The sequence below is a fragment of the Cydia fagiglandana genome, chromosome 1, assembly GCF_963556715.1.
Source record: "Cydia fagiglandana chromosome 1, ilCydFagi1.1, whole genome shotgun sequence".
In the NCBI taxonomy this organism is placed as follows: domain Eukaryota; kingdom Metazoa; phylum Arthropoda; class Insecta; order Lepidoptera; family Tortricidae; genus Cydia; species Cydia fagiglandana.
Genome location: NC_085932.1, coordinates 24910897 through 24937552, shown reverse-complemented (window position 1 = coordinate 24937552; position 26656 = coordinate 24910897). Strand labels below are relative to the sequence as shown.

At 41.4% G+C, this 26656-nt stretch overlaps 2 protein-coding genes across 2 annotated transcripts in view; one reads left to right on the top strand and one right to left on the bottom strand.

Annotated features, from left to right (window-relative positions):
• The window catches only part of LOC134667768 (SWI/SNF complex subunit SMARCC2), a 29006-nt gene that overhangs the window by 1778 nt on the left and 572 nt on the right, over positions 1 to 26656 (bottom strand). Inside the window, exons 2-19 of the mRNA XM_063525184.1 lie at positions 26112 to 26231; positions 18370 to 18483; positions 14226 to 14394; positions 13681 to 13835; positions 13146 to 13289; positions 11071 to 11195; positions 10559 to 10671; positions 10068 to 10216; positions 9494 to 9675; positions 8978 to 9119; positions 8469 to 8586; positions 7639 to 7769; positions 6966 to 7155; positions 6419 to 6573; positions 5540 to 5660; positions 2792 to 2929; positions 693 to 908; positions 164 to 266 (exon numbers count right to left, since the gene is read on the bottom strand). Of these exons, the coding sequence (XP_063381254.1) occupies positions 164 to 266; positions 693 to 908; positions 2792 to 2929; positions 5540 to 5660; positions 6419 to 6573; positions 6966 to 7155; positions 7639 to 7769; positions 8469 to 8586; positions 8978 to 9119; positions 9494 to 9675; positions 10068 to 10216; positions 10559 to 10671; positions 11071 to 11195; positions 13146 to 13289; positions 13681 to 13835; positions 14226 to 14394; positions 18370 to 18483; positions 26112 to 26231 (2585 nt within the window). The remainder of the gene's footprint in view (positions 1 to 163; positions 267 to 692; positions 909 to 2791; positions 2930 to 5539; positions 5661 to 6418; positions 6574 to 6965; positions 7156 to 7638; positions 7770 to 8468; positions 8587 to 8977; positions 9120 to 9493; positions 9676 to 10067; positions 10217 to 10558; positions 10672 to 11070; positions 11196 to 13145; positions 13290 to 13680; positions 13836 to 14225; positions 14395 to 18369; positions 18484 to 26111; positions 26232 to 26656) is intronic.
• LOC134667413 (regucalcin-like) lies at positions 20696 to 24456 on the top strand. The gene is made up of 6 exons (XM_063524820.1): positions 20696 to 20848; positions 21706 to 21841; positions 22093 to 22293; positions 22709 to 22927; positions 23619 to 23731; positions 24150 to 24456. The coding sequence occupies exons 1-6, from the start codon at positions 20762 to 20764 to the stop codon at positions 24393 to 24395; spliced, it is 1002 nt and encodes a 333-aa protein (XP_063380890.1). The 5' UTR covers positions 20696 to 20761; the 3' UTR covers positions 24396 to 24456.

The following is a 26656-nucleotide window of genomic DNA, read 5'->3' as shown; positions in this document are numbered from 1 at the left end:
TATTGGTCCGAGCTACCGAGCGAGGTTGGTTGACAAAAACTATTTTTTTATTATTAATTGAGCACGGTATTTGCAGTTCGCACCACATCGTAGTCGACTATAATTCTTTGCGAATCGTCTCGTATAATAGAGACGTATGAGAGCGTACTTGGGGGTGACGTACCTTTGGTGCGCCTGGTGGCGCGCGCGGAACTCTGCGGCCTTCAGCTGCTCCAGGTGGAACTGCTGCCGCTCCTGGATCAGCTGCTGTCTCTGGTATTCTAACCCTGCAAAACAAAAGGTTTGATTAAAATGAAAACAATTGTGTATTATTCCTAAGTTCTCATCAAAGGAAATGTATAATTTGTTATGAAAAAACAGATTAAGCCGAGGTCCACTAGGATCAAACTAGTAACTAACGAGAAAACATGAAACCAATATCACGCACTTTAAAATAGACGCAATTAGTCCATAAAAACTATTATTAGAAGTGCATGAACATTGAAATCACTTGTAAGCGCTCCATAATAAGATGTACCACGTTTCCACCAACAGCAAACTAAAGACATGAACTCACAAACACCGGCGATGTTCTTGGCCTTAACGGCGGTGGCGGCAGCTTTATGATTAGATCCTTGTAGCTCGATGTATTGTAGCTTAATCTCTCTTGACCTTCACACTCACTCAAACTAACAGTTAATTTGATGACTCACCTTCACGCTCGCGCTCCATGGTGGCCTCGAGTTCCTCGAAGTGTCGCAGCTTGATTTCTAGCTTCTTCATCTGCGTTTCCACCAGCAGTGCTACCAGCGACTTGATTTTCCTTTCTTCGACGCCGGCTAGATGCTTGGCCTTGACGGCGGCGGCGGCCAGCGCGGCCGCGGCTGCGGATTGCAGCTTCGCGTCCACCGTCGAGGGTGTCGAGCCTTCTGTTAACATGACAATAATGTTGGTATGGTAAAAATGCTTGCTCCAATGAGAAATCTTAAAATTACTAAGTTGTTTTATGCTTTTCGACTCATTGTCGTTCCGGTTAAAAAATCATGTAATTATTTTCAAGGAAAAAGAGATCAGTAAAAGTACTTAAGTCAAATATTTCAAACTAATTTAAATATATATATATATATATATATCGGAGATATCGGAAACGGCTCTAACGATTTCGATGAAATTTGCTAGAGGGGGGTTTTTGGGGGGGCGAAAAATCGATCTAGCTAGAAAAAAACGCGCACTTTTGAGTTTTTTTATGTCTCGGTCTCCCAGATATTTTCTCATAAAACGTGCCAGGTCAAAGTAGAATTTGACTGACATGCTACTAGGATTTTTTTCATATTTAATAATAATAATTTTTAAGAAAAAAACCGACTTCTATGGGGCCCGGTGAAAGATTATGGTAGATGGTGCACTATGTAGAAAAGGAGGTAAAACCAGTACCTACTTTCTAGTAGCATTTCGTTTCCGTAAGGGTCGTAGTTATCTAGCCTAACCTAACCCACTTCTCTGATAGCAGTTCGGTTCTGTGAGGATCGCAGTTCGAACCTAATCAAACCCACTTTTCTAGTAGCATTTCGTTTCTGTAAGACTCGCAGTTCTAACCAAACCTAACCCACTTTTGTTCGGTTCTGTGAGGATCGCAGTTCAATCCTAACCTAACCCACTTAACGGCGCATGCGGTGCGGTGTACGGGAGTTTGAGCGGGAGGGGTTTGGCATCATCATACCCACATTTTATGGTAGGTAATCATAGTGGTTTATTTAGTTTAGGTATCATAGTGGTTTTCCGGGTCAAGGTCCAGGTCTCTGAGTCCGAGTCCGGGTCTGAGTCTGGGTCCGAGTCCGGGTCCGAGTCCGGGTCCGAGTCCGGGTCCGAGTCCGGGTCCGAGTCCGGGTCCGAGTCCGGGTCAGAGTCCGGGTCCGAGTCCGGGTCCAAGTCCGAGTCCGAGTCCGAGTCCGGGTCCGAGTCCGGGTCCGAGTCCGGGTCCGAGTCCGAGTCCGAGTCCGGGTCCGAACCGGATCCGGGTATGAGTCCGGGTCCCAGTCCAAGTCAAAATCGAAATTCGAAATCACCAAACATGTACTATGCGTCGTTGGAGAGTTCTGTTCTGATCATCATCAGCAGTTCCACTTCATCAAATGCGACAGTTTTTAATGTAAATGCTTGATTTTATGATGAAAATACAAAAAATTCTATACGTATGCCTTTAAGATTTGAGGAGTTCCCTCGATTCCTTATGGATCCCATCATCAGAACTCGAGCTTGACAGAAATGTGGCTTAAAAACTAAACTTGCTTAACAAACATAACGAAGAGGACAAATCGCCAAAGGTGAACTATGCGTCGTTGAAGAGTTCCGTTCTGATCATCATCAGCAGTTCCACTTCATCAAATGTCACGTTTTTGAATGTATATGCTTGATTTGTTGATAAAAACACAAAAATCACCATATGTATGCCTTTAAGATTTGAGGAGTTCCGTCGATTCCTCATGGATCCCATCATCAGAACTGGATTTTGACAAAAACGGGACCAATCTGTATGCATATACATACAATCAAAAAAATAATTTTCAAAATCGGTCCAGAAATGACGGAGATATGGAGTAACAAACATAAAAAATAAAAATAAAAAAAATAAAAAATAAAAACATAACCGAATTGATAACCTCCTCCTTTGGGATTTGGAAGTCGGTTAAAAAGATCCTTGCGTGAAACTGAGTTCAACAATACTCGCAAGTCGCACGTGGACCCTCTTTTAACTTTAACGGGCACAAAAACCGGCTCCGCAGGAACAGGAACAAATATCAGAAGGGCTAACCTGAGGTGGGTGGCGGCGCGTCCTTCGTGTCCTTGGGCTCCTCGGGCGCGGGCTCGGCGGGCTCCTCCTTGGGCTTGACTTCCCCCTCCTCCACCTCCATCGCCTCCGTCTTCACTTCGCTCACGCCTTCTTTCTTTTCTGTTTATCAGAATTTGTAATTAAAGGCCAGTTGCATTATCCACAGTTGACGAACTGATCAACGACACTCAGCAGTGAACTATGAAACTTCTCATACAATATAATTTTGCGCATGTTTTAACCGTGATGGATGGTTTGGCGCAACCGACCCTGATCGTTATTTTGATGAAATCCCCGTAGTAGAAGAGCCGGCCGCAAATTTTCTAACCGACTTGATACCACGATGAAATGCACAATGGTTTCCCATAAAAATGATGCTAAGTCCGAATTCGATAGTCTGCCACGGCGGAACTTGCCGAAAGTACGAAAAAGAAGGCCACTTCCGGTGCCAAAAAAGGGGGTTGATTTAACCCATCTGATACCGAAATAATAATTATGGCAGCAGTTAGAAATTTACATGTAGACCCATAAAAGCGAAGTCTGCCAGTATGTTTTTTGCCGGAAGTGCTTGGCAGACGCTCTCAAAGGTGGCCACCGGGACCCCTAATTTAACCCATCTGATACCACCATGAAACCAATTCCAGTCGGTAGGTATGAACCCTCATGTCAGGAATATATAAGTCTGCCAAGGCTTTTCCTGCCGAAACACCTTGGCAGACGAGATTATGTGAGCAAGGTAACCATCGGTTACCGTACACTAACCCATCTGATACCACCATGAAACCAATTCCAGTCGGTGGGTATGAACCCCCATTTTAGGAATATATAAGTCTGCCAAGGTTTTTCCTGCCGAAACACCTTGGCAGACGAGATTATAAGCAAGATGGCCATAGGTTACCGTACACTAACCCATCTGATACCACGATGAAACCAATTCCAGTCGGTAGGTATGGACCATCAATCATTTCAGGAATATATAAGTCTGCCAGGGCTTTTCCTGCCGAAACACCTTGGCAGACGAGATTATATTAGCAAGGTGTACATCAGTTACCCTACATCAACCCATCTGATACCACCATGAAACCAATTCCAGTCGGTAGGTATGAACCCCCATTTCAGGAATATATAAGTCTGCCAAGGCTTTTCCTGCCGAAACACCTTGGCAGACGAGATTATAAGCAAGATGACCATCGGTTACCGTACACTAACCCATCTGATACCACGATGAAATCAAGTCCAGTCGGTAGGTATGAACCCTCATTTCAGGAATATGTAAGTCTGCCAGGGCATTTCCTGCCGAAACACCTTGGCAGACGGTAACCGATGGTCATCTTGCTTATAATCTCGTCTGCTAAGGTGTTTCGGCAAGAAAAGCCTTGGCAGACTTATATATTCCTGAAATGGGGGTTCATACCTACCGACTGGAATTGGTTTCATGGTGGTATCAGATGGGTTGATGTAGGGTAACTGATGTACACCTTGCTAACATAATCTCGTCTGCCAAGGTGTTTCGGCAGGAAAAGCCCTGGCAGACTTATATATTCCTGAAATGAGGGTGCATACCTACCGACTGGAATTGGTTTCATGGTGGTATCAGATGGGTTAGTGTACGGTAACCGATGATCATCTTGCTTGTGATCTCGTCTGCCAAGGTGTTTCGGCAGGAAAAACCTTGGCAGACTTATATATTCCTAAAATGGGGGTTCATACCTACCGACTGGAATTGGTTTCATGGTGGTATCAGATGGGTTAGTGTAGGGTAACCGATGGTTACCTTGCTCACATAATCTCGTCTGCCAAGGTGTTCCGGCAGGAAAAGCCTTGGCAGACTTATATATTCCTGACATGAGGGTTCATACCTACCGACTGGAATTGGTTTCATGGTGGTATCAGATGGGTTAAATTAGGGGTCCCGGTGGCCACCTTTGAGAGCGTCTGCCAAGCACTTCCGGCAAAAAAAATACTGGCAGACTTCGCTTTTATGTGTCTACATGTAAATTTCTAACTGCTGCCATAACTATTATTTCGGTATCAGATGGGTTAAATCAACCCCCTTTTTTGGCACCGGAAGTGGCCTTCTTTTTCGTACTTTCGGCAAGTTCCGCCGTGGCAGACTATCGAATTCGGACTTAGCATCACTTTTATGGGAAACCATTGTGCATTTCATCGTGGTATCAAGTCGGTTAGAAAATTTGCGGTCCGCTCTTCTACTACCGGAAAATATTACTCAAAGCGCTGAACGCGAACGAACCACGTTGTACTTTCGCAACGAGTGGCGCCCCGGCGAACATGAAAACAAAATGCGTAGCTTCAACAGCGCCGGTGTTATAAATGTTCCAAATGGGCTTCCAGCGCAAAGCTGGTTAAAACTCAATACTTTAAAAATGTTACCTACACTTTTAATCATACATTCGCAGTTTTATCGTTTGTCACCATGCCTGTCACGTTCTAACAAGTATGTAAGTGCGAAAGTGACAGGCATAGTGACAGGTGACAAAAGTGGAACAACGTTTAGTATGCCAAACAGCAAAAACGACAAAATGTATCATAGAAAACAGGTCAGCCACATTGAGCAAGACAGCAAGAGACAGCCAATTCCTATTCGCAATTTCAGTCTCAGTCCGATAGTAAAAGGAGTTTCGTCTGAGTAGTATGAGCTCCATATTCAAATTGGCATCGATAAGTATATTACAAAGAAAAGAATGTATGTTATAAAAGGTGCGTGTTTACCGCTAGAGGGCGGCAGGTCGGGCGCGGTGCCGGCGATGCCGGTGGCGGCGAGCGCGGCGGCCGGCCCGTGCGCCTCCGCCGCCTTCACGTGCGCCTCCATCATGGCCGCCGGCACCTCGTCCTGCGGGCGTGCGACAATCCATACTCTAATAAAACATGCTCTTCTCTTCCCAGAGTGACACAAGCCTACGTCACAATAACATGGCCGCTATATATAGCGCTATCGCATATTATCATAAAGCGCTGTCGCATGATGACGTAGGCTTGTGTCAGTCAGGTGATCTAGAAAAGACGGGAAGAGAGTACCAAGCGGAGTATATTATTATACCATACGTCAATCACTTCATCAGCACTATCACAGTATAAACAAAACACCAAGAGTCCTGAGGACGCGATATCGCATCGGTATCGAAAAGGTATCTCTAGGTAAGTTCCATAAAAGGTAGTTTGGTGAGACTGCTAGCAATTTTAGCTAAAAATGTAACCCATTCTCCACGTGCGTTAATAAACTAATTCATATCATCATTTCCAAAACTACTAAAGATTTACCCCCTTATTCATATACGTCTACTAAAGTTGACAAGCCGATAATAATCGTTTGTCCCTTTCCATCATAGCAATACGTCGGAAAGGGACAAACGATTATTATAGGCTTGTCAACTTTAGTAGACGTTTATGAATAAGGGGGTTAGGGATTAAGGAGAGGTTATATCTTATAGGGTACAACGCAGCGAACCATTACGGAGTTGCCCTGCTTGCTGACGGGACCGGTTGGTACAATCAGAAAATAATACGGCTTAATATGGATAAGTTGTATTTTGTATTGAGACGGCCGCTATATGACGGCACCGTTATCCTAGGAAAACAGAGCTTAACTACCTTGATGGCGGCGAACTCGGCCATGGCGGCGCCGGTGGCCTTGGAGGCGATGCGCGGGTCCACGACGGAGGCGAGGAAGGCCACGGTGCTCATCACGGGGTTGCCCTGCTTGCTGAACGGGATCGGCTGGTATGCCAGCGGACCTAGCACGCCACCTGTATGTAACAATACTATGTGTTAGCAAACCCACCACGTATAACAACCGTATGTCACATTCAACAACTTAATCGATATTCGCGCTAAATTCAACGTGCTACGATTGTAAGGTTCGTGGACAAACTAAGTAATGTACGTTTCCGTGATGCAGCTCCAGCCTCTCCAGTAGCAGCGCCTTCTCCGTCCCCTATAGTCAAGTTGTACTTATACCAGGGGTGCAAAACTCCTACTGCATTCACACGTTTTACAACCCTAAATAGCCGAAAGGGATAGTTCCATATATTAGAAAGGGACATCATGATTCGACCCTGAACCGCTGTCAAACTTCGGTTTTGTAGGAAGTTTCCTTTCTATGCGGCAGTACTATTATTTATTCTGTGCTTATACAAACCGGAGGCGCCGTCCTGCAGGTAGGGCTCCTCGATGGGCAGGCGCAGGAAGTGCAGGATGCACTCGTCGTGCGTGCGCGTGCCCACGTGCGCGGCCACGCGGTTCCAGTCGTCGCGGTGCAGCTCCAGCCCCTCCAGCAGCAGCAGCGTCTCCTGCTCCGTCCATTCGCGACCACGCGCCCCGCCTCGGTACTGGAAGAACACATATATTTTAGGCGCGATGTTTCAAGGATATACCGTATGTAACTTAACGAAAAGCAATTACTCAAACCCGTTAATGTTTAGGTAATACTAAGCAACTTGTACTATGGGACCAACCCCGAAATCGCGAAAATAATATTGACTCTCCCATAGGAAATTTCAACATCAGACCAGCAAAATGTATGAAACATCCTAATTTTTTTCCGCGTTTTCGGGGCAGGTCACATGGTAAAAGTTGCTCAGTATGTCCTAAACATTTACGGGTTTGAGTAATTGCTTTTCGTTCAGTTATATACTGTATGTGACAACAAATAGTAATTTACTATTCTGCCACTGTCTGAAGATTGTTTCGTTTTCCTCGGAAAGAGGTTGCGTGTTGGATTTTTGTACACATCGATGTTTCTATTACTTATTTAATCAATTCACTCCAGTTGTATCAAATTCACCGGCCACAGATAGTACAAAGTGGGCAACCTGGTCGAGCTTGAGTCCCGGCGCGCCGCCCATTTCGAGAAGGTTCTCGGCCTTGACGGCGGCCGCCGGAGCCGTCGTGTCCACGCCGTTCGGCAGACCCGCCTCCGTCTTCGGCACCGCCGCGGTCTCCACTGTAACACATTCATTATATGAAACAAGAAAAAAATACAGCACCATAAAGAAATGAAAATATTTGACACAACAATCTTAAGATTAACAGATATTAAATACCTATAAGATATGGTTTTGTAACTTGTTGTCTCAAAGAGGATACCACTCAGCATGTGTCGGAGCACATAATGCAACGACGCTGATTTTCAGTGAGAAAAAAATACTAATAACTACAATATCGTGTACGAATAGTCAATATAATTTAATAAACTCAAGCGGCCGACCAGATCCGCAATACCTGCGATATCAGCTGTTATGAGGCCTATTTACAAGAGGAGGAAATGTTAAATTTCCTCCTATTTACAAGAGGAGGAAATTTAACAAGAGGTCACATCCCTCAGCACTGATTCGACACAAGACGAAGGTAAATAGATGCGTATGATCTGTTACTCGTATTTTATTGAAAGTTCGCTAGATATCAAGTCAGTATATGTATGTTCCTGACCTGGAAGATGCCCGGCAAACGGAAACATGGTCGCCCTAAATCGACTTGGCACCGTTCTGTGGAGCAAGAGCTGGGTATTGGGGATGGGGTGGGAGGAGGCTACCCAAGCTGCCCAGGACCGGAGTCAGTGGAAGAAAAGATTCGAGCCCTACACCGGCTACACCCCAGCAGGGGGTAACAGGATGGAAAGAAGAAGAAGAGATGTGTATGTTACCTGGTCTCGGCAAGGCGGCGCGGTTGAGCGGCTGCAGGCCGGAGGGCGTGTCGGACAGCACGTGGAAGTGCGAGGTGGGCGGCGGGCCCATCGCCGTCGGCCGCGACTCCGCCTCCAGCTGCATCACAATACATACACTAGTATCAGGAATGTCAGGATCAACCAAAAACCGGCTGGATATGCGTGTGTGAACCACAACCTTAGGCGAAAACGCGATGGCATCAAAAATGCCCCGGCTAATTGTAGTACGTCCTGGCTAACTGTGTAGTTGTATTACTTGTATAGCCTCAATTTCTTTAGAGATGTCCGATTACTGTCTTGCCATACTATGTGACGCTGTAAATATAGTGTACTGTGTATAACGTCAACCAAACGATAATACCGCCGTTAACGTCGTTAACCGATGTAAATCATGTTAAGCGGCGCGCTACTTCTCCGTACCGCCTCGGCAATAGCTAACACACATGGCAGGCAGCAGGAAATGCAAGGACTGCGTGAGAGTATGTTACCTGGTAGTTGATGAGCCCCCACTGCTCCAGGAAGCCGTGCACGCGCATGATGGCGCACACATCGCCGGCGAGGTTGCGCCGCGACGCCGTGCTGGTCAAGTACTCCGTGGGGTTCAGCCGGTATGTGTCGATCATGAAGTTCCTGCGCCACAACACAATATATTTCTACATAAAAAAATATCGCAGTGGACTCATAAGTTTAGAAGTATTCTGAAATTTATAGCAAAACATGTGCGGTCATCGCATTGTATTACAGCGCGTGCGACCCACCAACGCATTCAAGGCGCCACCCCACACCACGTCAGGCCGAAAGATCTATTATTGTATATTGAACTTTAAAATACATATTGGTTTTTGAAAAGCACTCGACCTGAAAAGGAATTACGGGCCTCGTATCCCTTGCGTTTGTCGACTTGGCCTGTAATATTCCCAACCCCAACCCAACCTCTGTAGTTAAATGTATTATGTATTAAAGTTTGTTAAATATTTCTGGCAAAATCTTCAAATATAAGATACCTGTAGGCGAGGTAGATTTCGGGCGTCTTGGACTTGTTCTTGCCGTTGAAGAACTCCGGCAGGGCGCGCTTCTCGATGGTGTGTATGGAGTTGTAGTCGAACCAGGCCGAGTACGACGGAACCACGATGTGGTGCGTCTGGTCCGTCACGTTGTCTTCCGGTTCCTCCTTCACCGTCGTTTCCTGCCATCCATTAAAGATAACAATATTGTTAGGAGACTTGAAGTCTATAAGTAATATGGATCAACATCTGAAAACTTGGTCAAGGATGTCGTTCGTAACCTAGGAACCAATGCCTCGGAAAGAAATACTGGTCAGAGCCGTTTGGGGACGAAGTCTTCAGAGAACAATGTAATGAGGTTGTATTGTAAAGTGGGCAGGTTACGATTAGCTCGAAACAACTAACACGCAGACCATTAGTATGTATTCCGGTTTCGCGCTTTGCAGTTTCGTGGAAGAGTCGGGACGGTTAGAGTAGCGCTGCCCCATTTTCTTGCGCAAAATAGGCACAATGGTTGTCGACTAGCAAAAAATAGTGAGGAAACGTAAAGATGACTGTATGTAGGTGGGGGTACCTGCGTGTTGGAGTCGCTGTGCTTGCCCTGCGAGTCGTCGTGGGCGTCCATGACGGGCGCGGGCTCGGCGGGCGCCTCGGCCGGCGCCTCGGCCGCCGGCGCCGGGGGCGCGGGCTCCGCGGCGGGGGCTGCGAGCGCTACGGCTGTTACTACTCTCATCAAATCGCCAATATTATAACATAGATAGTCCAATGGAACGGATGTGGTATAAAAATCGAATCATACGCGGATAAAATTAGCATGCAAATAAGAATTCTAAATGGCTTTAAATGTTTATATTTGTGGCATCTCTCTGTGGTTTAACAGACACCATTTTGTTGTGGGTGCAGCGGACGCCGTAGAGATCGTGTAATGACATGAAAGGCTATTATAATTAGACAAAACTAGACAATCAATCTAGTAATAACGATAGGAGCCGTGGTTTAACGATTGGCGGATGTTTTTCACTTAAAACTGGTGTTATGTTTAGACATTAGTTGGTGATGAATTACTTTCTCTCTCGGGCGGGCGCTCGGGCTCGGGCGTGGGCGCGACGTCGGTGTTGTCGCGCGACGCGGCGTCCTCCTCGTCGTCGCCATCGTTGTCGCGCTTCTTCGTCACGCGGCTGCACAAACTTAAATAAGTTAGTCGTAGTCATTGTTAGCGCCAATAATTAAATTTACTTGTACCTGATTATAAAAAAATAAATATGTGTATGAAAAAACGACCACCTCGTTTCGGTTTCGGAAGGTTTCGGCGTAAAAAGCAAATTTTGGTCGAAAAAAAAAACAGCCGAACACTTCGGCCGCGCCAAACATTACAATTTCTAATCGCCTTCATAAATGAATTCTAATCAGTCTTTCTAGAAAAGGCGTGGTCTGACACGCATTTGACCGGTATATTATAAATACCTCTAATTCATGCAAGTGATATAATAATTATAGTAAACTGTTCATATGTCGAAAAAAAAGAAAGACCACCGCTTTCAGCAAAAAATCCAGTTTGAGTGGACACTACAATGTACCTCTTTCTCTTGGCTTGCTTCTGAGGCGGCGGCGAGGGCGAGCGCTTGCGCTTGCCCTTCTTGCCCTTGCTGGACGTCTCGCCGCCCGGCATCAGCTCCTCTACGGACAGACGGAACTTGTGCACCTGGAAAATAACACTCCATCATTATAATGTAAACGCAGGAGCAGAAATAAACCCGGTATAGCAAATTTATCAGGCTACAGCGCGCAACCAACAAGTAAACAGTTGCATAACGCATCACATCCAGATGGTCGAAGTAACTTACGCTCTACATACGTGCTCCTGCTCCCAGGCATTGTAAGAGAGCCCGCTTACCTCTCAGTTCGCAAAAATGAGAGGTCGTGTCTCATTTTCTCCACACGATCTCAGTCGGCAAAAATGCATGTAAAGCTTGAACACGCCAAAACGTGGGCACACATTTTTGCTTATAAATTTTGTAAAGGGTGGTTAAATTTTATTTCTTTACTTAAATTAAAATCGCTATAGTATGAGGAACATATGATACCACAATAGTTGTCAATTGTATGATTCGTTTTCATGATAACGAGCTTTAAACAATAACGGAGCGAAATCACTTTGCACCAATAGCATTGGAAAAGTCGATTAGGCTAAGGAAACTTGTGAAAATGTTAATATATCGAGGATCGATTAGTTTTTGTGTTTTTGAAATGTTGCGGAGACGTCAATGAATGGAAAGACAACCAGAAAGCAGAAAAACACGAGATACAAATGAGAAAAAAAAAGAAACTAGGAACATACAGCGTTCTTACATAAAGACCGAAACCTAATTTTTCTTATGTTACAAAAAACGGACAAATATCTCAAATTTATGTACAAAAAGAGAAGTCGAGTTAGATTAAGAGCTAGCAAGAGCTTATCTGCTCCCAAAATAGTGGTGCTAAATGAAATTTGTATGCAAAATGTAGGATATTAAAACGTTTGATCATTTTTAACGTATTTGAGCGTGTTAGGTGTTAGACGATGGTTCTATAGAAATACATACTTCAAGCAATACACAAAATAAAAAGTTTGACTTCTATGAGTTGCTAATCCATTCCCGAAGATTGCAAGATAAAAATAATGCTAAGTATCCCCATTATTTATGGTTGAGCCAGCTACTTGTGATTGCATCAAGCGATGCCGTTAATTGATTCGCATAAGGGACATTGACTATAGAAATATATGCAAGAAACATTTGCGAAAATGACCTAAACCTATTTTAAAGAAGCCACAGCTCACAGTTACTATTTTGGTAGCATTCATCGTGTTATCATTACACTATAACAGTGACGAAGGGGTATTAACATGATGGACATGCTGACAATGCCAAAAGGGTACTTTTGGGGGATGGTAATAAATGAAGGCGGATGGCAATGGACTGGGCCCATATCAATGAATATTTGAAAAAGACACCTGTTAAAGTTATATTATCAACTTATCCGCAAATAACTCTGGCTTGGACTACTTAAACATACAGTAATCATGTCGTGCAAAGTGCCTGTGTCCTGGTCATCACGAAGTCTGTGACATGTCAAATCCTGAGGCTGAAATGATAGTCTAGTATATTAGCATGATAAACTATAATATTTTCAATTATATTCAATATATATTTCGCTCCATTAGACCTTTATTTTCTATTTATTTGTAATTTTATGTGCCCACGTTTTGGCGTGTTCAAGCTTTAGGTCGTGTTCGGACTGTAGTTACCTATTTCTTTAACAACGACCCAGATCGTAACTCTGTCTTTTACAACTCAACTAATAGTCTTGTAAGGTTTCTATGGTTTGTTTCCATTAGTATTTGAGGTGACCAGCCGTGTCTTGATGTTTACCAACAGGCATTTTGGCCCATACACGACTTCCGTTCCCTTTAATGGTCACCATATTATAAGATGAATGAAGATATATGTAGGGACAGATGAGAGTAAACCTTCATGCCCGCGGCGTCCGCCTCGTCGGTAGTCCTCCTTGTTCGTCCACTCGTCGTACTTGTTTGGTCACGCGTCACGGCTTGATGCACGTCACTCCCAGCTGTCTTCCGTCCACCTGTTGACACGGCGGTTACGTTTCTTACCTTCTTCTTGCCGGCGGCGTCCACCTCGTAGTCCTCCTCGTTCATCCACTCGTTGTACTGCGGCAGGTCCAGCACCCACGCCGCGGTCACGCGCCACGGCTCGCTGCGCGTGCACTCCCAGTTGGCCGTTTCCGGCACGTCAACCTAACACGGCAAACGGTTCATTACTCAGTACCAGTATACCATACAATTTTAGATAAGCAAGACAACCAGCTCGACAAAACTGTTCTCAGTTTGCTGTCACACAGAGTCAGTGGGAGAAGACACTCCTCACTTAAGTCGAACTCGGCTCCGTTCGGCTCAGCATTGCTCCGAGCAATTATTAGGGTTGGCACCACTTGACTTCCTTTTGCGTGCACGACCACAGATAAGATAATCACTTGAAGTTTGACAACCCTAAATAGCCGAAAGGGATTGTGCTATATATTAGAAAAGGAAAGCATGATTCGACCCTGAACCGCTGTCAAACTTTGGGTTTGTAAGAAGTCTCTTTTCTGTACGGTAGTACTATTATTTATTGTGACAGAGTACGCACAGGCAGATCGGCCTGCGCCCAGGTGTCGTGGCTGTCGGGCAGGTAGTACCAGTGCACGAGCACGTTGGGCCCGCGCCGGAACACCGGCCGCGCGTACTCCTCCTCCACCGGGTCCACGTTCGGGTAGATGATGTGCGTCGCATCCTCTTCGTCTTCTGCAACCAACAAAACATTCAGTTACGTTGTTGTTGATTAACCTTTTGGACGCCAATGACCGATATATCCGCAACGCAGGTCTAACGCCAAAGACTGATTTATCGGTCACAGACCACAGAGCAACATAGACCTACGTACATATGCATAAAGTTCAATTCAGTTTTGACACTTCGATGACGTGGCGTCCGGAGTGACAGCTTTTGTGTTTGACACGGCGTCGAATAGGTTAACAAATTGAAATTAAACTACGATTACGTTGGGTAGCTGGTCAGTAAAATCCCAAAGTATTCAATCGTGAGATGTTATTTAATCTGTGCAATCTCTAGTTTGTTTGTCACGTTAAAGGTGTCATGCTTGCGTACAACAATAATTAAGTAACGAGAACAAACCGCATATCTCTCCCTGTCGGTTAACGACGATGTCCTTGATCTTGTTGGCGGTGGGCTTGTCAACATCGGGCCGGATGAAGACGCAGGGCGAGCGGACCACCTCCGCGCCCAGCAGCGACGACTCGATCTCCATCATCATCTGCACGTTCAGGTCCTTGCGCGACGGGTTCTGGAAAGGGGTGCGGGGGAAGGGACGAGAAACAAAACAAAATGTTAGAAAGAAGTTGAAGTTGTAAGCTTTTAATAACTATCAATAACCTATCTGGAACGGATCTTTGAACTAGCACTGGCACACGATACACAAATCATTTCCTATTGGAGTCCTACTCGACGCAACTAATTTCTCAATTAATTAAGGTTTCATTAGGTTCATATCGTCGGCCTAAGTCGCAAACCTCGTAACACCTCCGGGGGAGTTACGAGGTTTGCGACTTTAAGTATTGTTGTCCAAGGTAGAGTCTGTGCGGAAAGAGAAGAGTCGTGGCAGAAACGGGAACTAACATTTTAAATTTTATATGGCAATCAAACCTTTGACACCTGTTTTGTAAAAAGTAAACAAACTTCTGTCAATGTATATTTTTATTAACAAAAACCGCAAGTTTTATGTATAAAAAATTTTCAAAACACGATAAAACCGTACATAAAACCACAAGGAAAATTATATTTAACATTGTTCGGTTTTGTCAGCGGGAAGAAAACGGCTAAAAGCCGACTATCGACTTACAAAAAGTCGCGGAACGTGTTTCCGCTAATCGCGGGTATTGATGTTGTATTTAATCTATATATATAAAATAAATGCAAGTGTCCTGACTGACTGATTCATCAACGCAGAGCCGAAACTACAAAAGTCAGAAAGTTGAAATTTGCACACCAGATTGCATTTATAAAGTGTACAAGAGATAAGAAGCGATTTTGACAAATTCATCCCCTATGGTGGTGAAAATGGGGTTGAAAGTTTGTATGGATATCATACATTTTTCGAGCGCGGGATTTGAATCTTTGTATTTGGGGATATTATTAGAAGACAATAAAAGTGATTTCAGCGATTTGTAAAATTCATCCCCTTAAAATGTTAAAATGGGTTAAAAATGTTTTTGAAAATTCATCCCCTAAGGTAGTGAAAAAGGGGTTGAAAGTTTGTATGGACATCAAAAAAAATTTCGAGCGGTGGACTTGAATCCATACATACCCCATTTTAACTTAAAATGGGGTATGTATGGATTCAAGTCCACCGCTCGAAATTCAAAAACGCTGAAATTAGTTTTCTTGTATTTTAATAATACCTATATCTTTTTACGAAGTTTCAAATTCCTAGCTCAAAAGAAAACTTTAACCCCATACAAACTTTCATCCCCTTTTTAACCCTGTTAGGGGATGAATTTTACAAAACGCTGAAATTACTTTTCCTGTCTTTTAATAATATTCTTAAATACAAAGATTCAAGTCCACCACTCGAAAAAATTTTTGATATCGATACAAACTTTCAATCCCTTTTTCACCACCTTAGACGATGAATTTTCTAAAACGCTGAAATTAGTTTTCTTGTATTTGAATTTAATACTTTTTCACAATCGCGGGTATTGATGTTGTATTTAATATTAAATAATTACCTATTTAATAAGCCCCCTAAGTAACTTGTCTCCGGTACATAATCGGTAAGTATATTCATTCAAAATATATTAATTTTCATAAATATGCAGGTCATTCATGATCTTTAAAATAACTGACAAATAGTCTTGATACTTGCCATTTTATGCATATTTATATGTAATTTCTTTTTCAGGATTGTGTAAAAGTACCTACGGTATCTCGAATAAAAGACCGCTAAGTAGGTGATATGCAAGAATTCGTAATCTACGTGCCGGATTCAAGCACATCCAGTTCAGATGAAAAGAGTTCTATGAGTGTCCCTGGTTTTTTTGAAGCTAGCTCAGACATAAGTGACATTGAATATTTTAATTCAGACTTAGATTACAAATAATAAAACTTTTTCTAATAAAATATTTCTTTATTTGTAGGTTCTGTTAGTTACGAAATTATATTTCATGTTTAGCAGTGACTTTTCGGCGAAGTAAAATATCGTGAGATGAGAGAACCGGACATATCCCAATAAGGCCTACCTACTTATGGGTGAAATATATCCCAGATAAAATTACAGTTCTATTGCCCAATTTCTACCCAATCTACCTGGTTTTAATAACTGTTGGACTGCACAGATTAGGCAGTACATAAATGAGACTCGTATCTTGTTTGGTACTAAAATTACAGTTGTATTGGGCAGATTCTTAAATAGTTTTAGCAGTTTTGTCAATCGCAGTCACTTTTTAGTATCTGAGATATAAAAACAGAGGATTGAGTTGACGAGCCGACACCACCACCAGGCTCCGTTTAGTAAGCCGTGGTAAAAAACCGGAACAAAAGGGATTCAAGTATCATGAACTTTAGTGTCGTACTATAATCACGTGACCAGTGTTGTCAGCATAGCAAAAACCATAAAATAGCACTGGCGCGCCCTCAAATCCCACGACTCTTCTCTTTCCGCACAGACTCTAGCAATTACTAATTTCCTTGAAACGGAGTTACGAGGTTTGCGACTTAGGCCGACGTTATCTTAAGTTTTAGGTAATATAATTTCAGATTAGAATGAATCCCATGTGAGAAGACAGTCTTTCTTGACTCTTGTGAAAGTTACAATTGTCAATTGTCTGATTAAAAACTGAACAATTTAACGTAAATATGAATAGTAGTATATGTAAATTAGATTACATGTACCTGTTGTTTCTGAAGATCTATTTCATTGTAGATCATTTATATATGATAACAGTAAATACATGCTGATGTGAGTAACAAAATCACACTTTTGAAGTATTAGTTACAAACACAAAAATGTTATAAAACAGATAAAAGTACCAACGAATTGTTAAGTTACGACAAAATCAATTACGTAACTATTACCATTTTTTTATTCAAAAAGCCATAATAAACACAATGGACCCGGCATGAAATGAAACAAATATAATGGAAAGATATGTTTCAAAGCAAAAATCTGATATGTATACCGTAATAAAATTTTAGAAATTATATTAGAATATGTAATTTCTTAAGGTGTCTTTTATATAAAAAAAGTAAAAAAACACAAGTATATAAGACATAAGTTTTGAAAATACAACATTTTGGTGCCATTCCACTCGTGATATTTACAAAAAAAAGTGGTAGGTATTTATTTAAAAAAAAGTGTGTTTGCTGTACAATAGCTATAGTAGCTATACATATTACATATTGTACTTGTCTCTGTGCGTGTGGTTTGGACTACGACACGGACGCGCAGGTTTGCGGTATGAATGAAAGGGCTGTTAGTAACATTCAGTCATCCATCATTTTGATACGTGTGAGAGCGAGAAAACGTCCGAACCGAACAGATACAGTTGCGTGTCATTCAGTCACGTCAGGCAATTGAAAACAAAATAACTTGATTGATGCCAAGGTAGACATATGGACATATTTTTACAGTCAAACAAATAATTGCAAGTTTTATAGATCAACGTGTTACATGTTTTTAAGATACTTTAAGCAAATGTCAAATAACAGTACTTATTCAACATGACACATTCAACTTAGTGCCTTTTTCTATCTGCATTTACTAAAGGGACGGGTAGTCTTTTTAGGGCTACACTTGTGCTATCCATGTGTATAGAGTATATACAGGATTGGTCACACGAACGTAATCCTGCACTCACACGCGCGTTGCGTCCAATCTAGCATCGTGTGCTCTGGACCCCATTGTCTTGAACGGTATTAGATTAAAACTATTCGTTCTCAAACTATCAAATCGTGTGGGTTTACATAAAACACTAAAGGCCGATTTAGACGGCGTGCGAACTCGCATACGATTTTAGTTACATTGCGGACTGTTGGTTACGTACGTCCAATTCAACCGACCCGTAATGAAACTCGCATGCGAGTTCTCGCATCGTCTAAACTCGTCGCAACCATAACATTATTTAATAACATTAATTAATCTAATAGCTTTCGAGACATGGAACCCTGTAGAATAGAAACGGGGTGAGTGGTGAGCGAGCGTTGCGGGGCGGTTGGCGGGCGTGGGCGGGGCGGGCGGCGTGCGGCGAGCGAGCGGCGTGCATACCTTACCGACCTGGAAGTCGAACTTGCGCCACCGCTGCTCCGACTTGAAACGGAACATGGTGGCGAGCACCGTGCAGAGCGACCCGCCCGGCTTCATATCCATGAACACTTTCATCTGAAACCAAATACGCTGTTAGGTATAACTGATGTCAGATCCGTAGCCAACGAGCAATAGTTAACGCTCCGTAGCGAACGAAACGCAACTGTCACTGTCGCGCTAGTGGAGAAGAGTGATAGAGAGAGATGACTACGATACGCTACAGAACGTTAATGATTGGCACATTGGCTACGCGCCCTGATCATAGAGCGAAAACCAAAACCAATCAACTTTTTGTATTTGTGTCTGTATAAGTACTAGATAGGTATCTAATATAATTGCTAGAGCTTTATAGTTATGTATTCATTTTACAACTTTAGATGACTTAAGTCAAACACAATCTGTTAATTAATCTTTCCATTTCCCATCAATTACCTATTATTTTAGTAAGACAACACAAACACATTTTTAAAATCTTATCTGAAATCAAAAAAGCAAGGTTTACATTCAACAAACATGATCGAAATATTCGAAAGGGTTAGGTCATTGGTATTATGTCCCCTTTGTTTAAAATCATTTTCACGAGGGCATAGAAGTTAGGCGAAAAATACACGATTTATTATTTATATAATAACTGATACAGAATACGGAGCAGAATTTGAAGGACACCAAGTTCAAGGCTTGCGCTCTAGAAATGTAATCAGTAAGCACCCGTAAGAACCATTACAAGCCTTAACAGGACAGCCGTGAGTCATATTCAATGGGCCATCAACGATGCGAATTATTTATTACATTACAATTCTAAAACAGCGAACAAACAATACGTGTCCGATTAAATAATATTAATAAATTGAATCTAGCGAGCGCTTACAGTACGAGTAAATCGAAGACATACTGTTTCGGGTTTTTTGGCTAATTTCTATTCCAATACAACAACAATAGTAGGCGATTAGATTACGAGGAAATCGGAAATGAACCACAATAGCGCGGTCCGCAGTCTCAGTAAAAACACCTTCCTAAGAGATGTGACATAATTACAAACCTTGGCCGAGGTCTGATATCCGCAACACGATGCTTGTCCGTGACTTTGAATTAAGCTTTTGCAATTTGCAAATAAGGTTAGCGAAACACATTTTTGAGTAATGTAAACAACAATTTATATTATGGCATAAAAAAAACGCATATGTACTAACTAAGATCGCTACAATCGCTATATCGCTATACTGGCCTGACTAAAGAAGATCCTCAAATGTCGAGGATTAGCAAGGAGAAGGCTTTACTTTAGAAATAAGTCTATGAAGAATCGCTCAGTTTCTATTATGTATAGTATAGGAGTATTTTGCATTGCAGAGACATTTCTCTATAATATAAAGAAAGGCAGAAACGCTGGTGTAACCTGAAAATGCCCTATAAGGATTGTCTTATACAAAGCAACCAGCGTTTCATCTGCGCTTAAATATTTTGTTATTGTATTATCTTGTATGACGCTTGCCACCGAATCTAGCGAACTCACCGCTCAGCGCCTGCACGCGAGATTTCGCGCATATGCCGAAACCAGCAGAAATAAATTTTAATCTAAAAGCATTTACTTACAATGAACGCAACTTATACATTGTGTTAACATAGCCCTTGTCCTTATTCGCTCCCGTGACAATGAGCAGCACCTCGCCGCACCTAGACAACCTAGCTAGGTATATTCCTAATGAGAGTAATGAGCGGTCAGAATAGTTCTCTGTGTAACTGACGGTAGCGATGTTTGTTAGTTTTGCTGCCAGCATGCCATGAAGACATTATTTAATTTTTATTTTCCTCCTTATTTAATTACATGTAATTTATTAATATTAATGTGCATATAGCGATGAATATATGGATTAGATGCCATGTTCCCTTGCATTAGTGGCACATTGCTGTCGCTTTCTCATTAGTCAACATAATTGAACATGTATTAATGCAAATACTTAGGCACCTCTGTTAAAAATAGCTACATTATGAATATTCATTTATAATCCGAAACGTGAAATTAAATACAAATTAGTTCAAAGCATGAATTTTCGACTTCGTGTATGTGTGTTAGTTTGTAAAGTTAACTGTACGTAACATGATTCAAGGTTGCTTTTTCTACAACTCAATTTATCAAAGTATGAGCTTGCGAAACTATCTATTGGATAAGGCCAACGGGTTTTATTAAATTCGCTCATTGAGGCTGTGTAACACTCGTATACTATGTCAAACGCCGACTTGTTAATCGCAAGGGCCGGTTCTGCACACTGAGACAAGACGCGGTGAGAAGAGGCCGCATTAAGAACATTAAATTTGACAGAAATACAAATACCTAAGTGTAAAAATAAAATATACAATGAAAATTATAACGAGTGTTATTATAACTGTTGCATTCGTCAGTGCGTGCTGCTCTAGTTCTAACAATGCACCACTAATAAGAAATGTAAGTGTTGTTATTTATAAAGATATCTTTTGACAGAAGTGCAATTCTGCAGTAAGTAAGCGTTGAGCGATCGTTGGCAGCTACCGTAGTGATATGAAATATTTGTTCTAATAATTATAACAAGTTTTTAAACGATTCTTTTGTTTCAAAAGGAGGTTCTCAATGAGGTTGCATGTTTTTTATTATATTTTTTTAATGTTCGTTACCTCGGAAGGAGGTCATTTCTGAATCCATTTATTCCTCAACGACGCGCATATCATATTTAGCGATTTGTCTTTTTCGTCGTAAGTTTGCTTAAAACCTTAAGCAATATTTTTTCCAAGGTACAGTTCTGATGACGTTTAACATCTAATAAGCTACTAATAGCGATTTTTAAATTTCATTTTTCGTGAAATTAAACTACTGATGAATAGGTATCAGACCATCAGTATGCACACTGCAGAAAAAAACATGTTTTACATACCTACTTCTTCGGGTTAATTGTGAAATTGGTAAAATGTTATGAGGTATGCTATGGTCGTTAGTGATTTTAATTTTAATTAAATGTTTTTGAAGTAAATATTAGGATATTTCTGTTTTAAAGGTCGGTCAATTTGCTGCTGATAGGATGTTTTCTATTTATTTGAAGTATTTATAAATATGTGTATAATTATATTATATACATATATCGTTGTCTAAGTACCTACCCTCAATCCACAACACAAGCCTTATTGAGCTTTCTGTGGGACTTACTCGAATTGTGTCCAAACAGAAACTTTTAGCTACGTAGAAAAAATCCTGGTTAACAGTAAGTAACAAGTTTTTTGGATTACACTCAGTCCACTCTATAGCTTCTATAACAATTATTCTGATTATAGATGTACCGTGGTGGAGACCACTTCGAGGGCCCGCACTGGTCCCAGGCCGAGAACGCGCTATACTGGGTGGACATCTCAGGGCAGACCGTGTACCGCCTCGACGGCCAGACCGGGAACACCACCAGCCGGTACATTTGTAAGAACTGTTTGAATAATAACAGCTTTTTTGGTACCGTATCCACAAATGGGACGGCTACCTAATTCGTTTGGGGATGTCATACAAATTGGGATTCCAAGCCCAATTAAGTACCCAAATATATTAAAGATGCTAAAATCTCAAGATCTCAAAATTACTTTTCATTTAGATTATTACAACGCCGCACCTGTGTAAAACAATATAGCACGCAAGCCCACTCTTTGTTTTATTTTCTCGGAACTCTCTTACAGCTTACGGCCCAGTGACATTCGTTGTCACAGTGCGCGACAACCCCGGTGTGGTCGTGTTAAGCGCGCGCTCCGACGTGTACCTCTTGCACTGGCAGACCGCGGGCGAGGGCGCGCTGCGTCTGCTCACCACTGTGGACCTCGGGCACCCGGACAACCGGTGCAACGACGCCAAGTGCGACGCGAAAGGGCGGCTGTGGCTCGGTATGTCGCCGTACGTTTCTGATTGCAGGATATAGGTACTTGAGCTGTTGTTGAGCATGCGCACATCCTGTGATGGCAGATCAAGGGCGACGGCGAGCTGTGTGTCTCACCACTGTGGCCTATGGGCACCCTGACAACCGGTTTTCAAATTACACGTGCGTTAGTGAGCGTTGCTCTTCTCCCACATTTTAGTTTAGGGTTTTTCACAATAAGTTAATCAATCTGTGTAAGAATGTACTATAATATTTATTTATTTAAGTTAGGGTTTTATTTAACCGTCCAAAATATTATACATATGATGCATTTAGTGCAAGTGCTCGGCTATCCCTTGATTATTTTAAAGCTTTTGTACCTTAGAAAGTGAGATGAATAGTTTAACTACTAAATATTATTGTTTACGGCCGTGAATTTCCAGGCACAATGGGCAAAGAGACGAGCAATGGCGTTGAGAAGGACCAGGGAACGCTATACATGATAGACCACTCGAGCTACCTCCACCCGGAGGTGAAGGTGCGGCCCGTGTCCGTGTCCAACGGCCTGGCGTGGACCGCCGACAACAAGTTCATGTTCTACATCGACTCGCCCACTAGGAATATCGACGTTTTCGACTACAATCTTCAAAATGGCTCCATTCGTAAGGGCATTTTTATTTGAGTGTAACTACATACCTAATTAAGAAGAGGAAGGCATTTCTGCTGTCGGATACAGTGTGACTAACACTCTCAATATGTAATTATTTGTTATTATTATTTGGAGCCTTACGTGTCCCACTGCTGGGCAAAGGCCTCCCGCCCAATTTCTCCACAGTATCTCTTTCCAATGCTGTGTCTGGCCACTGCTTTAAGAAGGAGTCTAGTTCATCCCGCCATTGTCGGCGGGGTCTGCCAAATTAGAATTTTCGGGCTCCCACTTTGTAGCGATTTCAACACTACTCATTCGACAGACCAGCCCTGTCCCATTTTAGCTTGGCCGCCTTCCTAGCTACATCGACGATTTGTGTTTTGGAGCGCAGCGTGGTGTTTCGGTCTCGATATGAAAACGCCATGAAAATGATCAGTTCCTATAAATAATACAAAACAAGAACAGGACCCCAAAAATGTTAAAAATCCTTTAACCGCCTGTATGTATATCTTATTACAGGAAATAATATAAATTTCAAATTACTTTGCTTTTAGTCCTTATTTTATGTAAGTAAACACTTATTAATATAAACATAATATGAATTGCGCATTAAATCCGAGCTTGTCGAATCGTATTATAGGTAGTGAGAGCATGTCAACATTGTCAACCACAATAGAAATGTTAATGACATTGAATTGTTTCAGGCAACAGAAGAACGCTATTCAGCTTCCAAGCAAACAATGTAACGGGCGTCCCAGACGGCATGACGATAGACAAAGACGACAACTTGTGGGTAGCATGCTACGGTGGTGGAAAGGTACGGTGCAGTATGAATCTTAATACAATAAAGCTAGGGACACACTTTATTAGCCTTGCACACGCTTGGCTTAGCTTGACGTTGGGACACGCTTTGTACTTGGGATAAGTGTGTAAATTAAGTACTAAATTGCGTTAAGTACTAAATTGCATTGCTGTAGGCTCAATTTATACGGTGCTCACTTTTTACTTATTTTTTTTTTTAACTTGACACTGAAATATATATCACTTAGGTATCTTTTTGACAGAAAGCAAGGACACCTTGACAAAAATTTAAAATGTTACTGAGAGATTTTTGTGGGTTGGATCTGGATCCTTTTCCCTAAATTACGTCGAAGTATCGTATAGCGTCCCATTTCTCCAAATAAACTAAAGACAAAAGCAATGGAAAATGCTGAATGAGGAAATTATTTTTCCAGGTAATCAAAATAGATTCTCGGGCCGGCAAACTATTGGAACATCACAAGCTGCCAGCTTCAAAAGTGACCTCAGTCACATGGGGAGGACACGACCTGTCCATCCTGTATGTCACTACTCGTAAGAGCCACAGTCCCAGCGAAGCGGCCCAGGAGCCTGAAGGTGGCTCACTGTTTGCTATTGAAGGCACCGGGACTACAGGCGCGCCGGGCAATGAATTTGTGTTTCCCGAAGCAGCCAAATACTAAATGGGATTCGTCAACAATCAACAAGTCATGAATAAAACTTGGTTAATATTTATTGGAATTATTTATACAAACGCTACTCATTTTAACCCTACTCTTTTAAATTGCCCAACATATTTTTTATTATTATTACAGCTTTATTTATTTCAGCGAATATAATGTTTGTTTATATGTTGTTGTATTATTTGTTAATTCTTTTCACTGATCCCTATTGGGTAAAAGCCTCCTCGAGTCCCTTCCATTGTTCTCTATCTGTAGCTAATTTCATCCAATTTATTCCTGTTTTTCCAACTATTTGAACTATGTCGTCTGACCAGCGCTTCTGTGGCCTTCCTTGATGTCTTTTTCCAGGTGGTCCTGTCCATTCAGTCACAGTCTTAGTCCATCTTTTGTCTGTATATCTTGACACATGACCAGCCCATTGCCATTTTAGACGCAGTGTTTGTTTTAGGGCATCCACAAGTTTAGTTCTTTTCCTGATCTCTTCATTTCTGACTTTATGTATTTGTCTTAACTTCAACATACTCCTTTCCATGGAATGCTGCTGACATGTGGAAATTTTATTTTTTATTGTATTTGTGTATGTCCATGTTTGACAACCATATGTCAGACAAGGTAGTATGCAAGTGTCCATTATTATCTTTTTTAACTTTGGATGGTAGTCGCCTTTAAGTACTTCTTTTTGTGACCAGTATTTTCTCCATGTGTTGTTTATTCTACTGTCGACTTCTTCTTCATTTTGTTTTTTATTGAAGGACACTTGTTTGCCTAGATAAATATAGTCATTTACGTACGCCCAACATATATTTAAAATAATAATGATGTAATAATGTATACTGGGCACTAGAGGCCTTGGTCACTTTTTCTTTCGTATATGACATATACATATGTATGAGTTTAAAATTTTTTATCATCATAATTACCTCGAATTTTAATTCACAAATAATTAAGTAAATATAAAACATTAAATTAGCTTACAAATAATAATACAAACTATCTCTAAACTAAATAAACTTAAAATAAAAAGCCTATAAATAAAAAACGTCCCCCAAGTCACTGCCGATGGGCAGTGTGCCCAGAAGGCTGGCCGTATGAGTTTATATTTTATATAACAGTGTTTCTACTTAAAATAACACATATCTTAATCTTTTGTTGTTGATTTGAATCCTATATAATATATTTCCTATATATTGTTATATTTTAATACAATATGTTGATAGTAATTGTATTGTGCCTGAGTAATTGTATAATTTAGGAATCATGTTACCAAAAGCTGACTCCAGGGGCTTTATTATGCAATCTAGAGTGTTTTAAGAAAGAGGAGGAAGCTTTTTTATATCACACATTAGTGATCAAATAAAATAACCTACATTTTGTATGATCACTAATGTGTGGTAGAAAATGTTCCTTACCTTTAGGTATTTAAATAAAAGTAAACAAAGAATTTGTACATTTTCGGGTAGTTATAACATTTATTGGTTAACCAACCAAATACAAAACCACCTGGATTGGTCACTGAACAACCTAGATTATTTGATATTGTCACAATATTTGACAACAAAGGCTATACAAAAAAAAAGTAATGTTTTCATCTAAGCTCAACTGGCTTAAGGAGCCATTTGAGGGTAGATTTTGTTTACTTTTATTTGAATACCTAAAGATACAGACTATAAAATAGGATTCTAGGATGGTCCTTAAATAATAAAATGTAAGACTTACTGGAAGCCTCAAGAATGGTGGATCAGCGGCATTCTTCCCCAGCTTGTTCTCCTGGTACTGGATGAGCTGGATGACCAGCTGGGCCAAGCCCTCCTTTGTCGGTGGATCTGTTTGGACATGCTGCAAAACAAGAGAAACACACTTGATAAAATTTATTATTCCACAGTATTAGGTTTCATATTAATCCAGCCAAAAAATATTCTACGATATAGGTTTTTTGCATACTATTTTCGATTCTAACAGATTGATTGGGCGTTAACCCTTTCCATGTGGCTATCAAAAGGATTAATACTTTCAGTGCCGAGCACCACATTTTCAATACAAAATGAACGCACTTAGCACATTCATGGCAGTGAATGTGTTAAGCCTGACTAAAACAATAATCTGTTCATTTTGTGTAAGGAATCATAACACTGAAAGTTAACCTAGATAATAATACTGTCAATCTGTTTTCAAAATTCCTCATTAAATAAAGTTAATGTCTAGACCAATTTTTAGTATAAAGGAAGAGAAATCAGAGAAGTGTTCATAATAATATTATTACG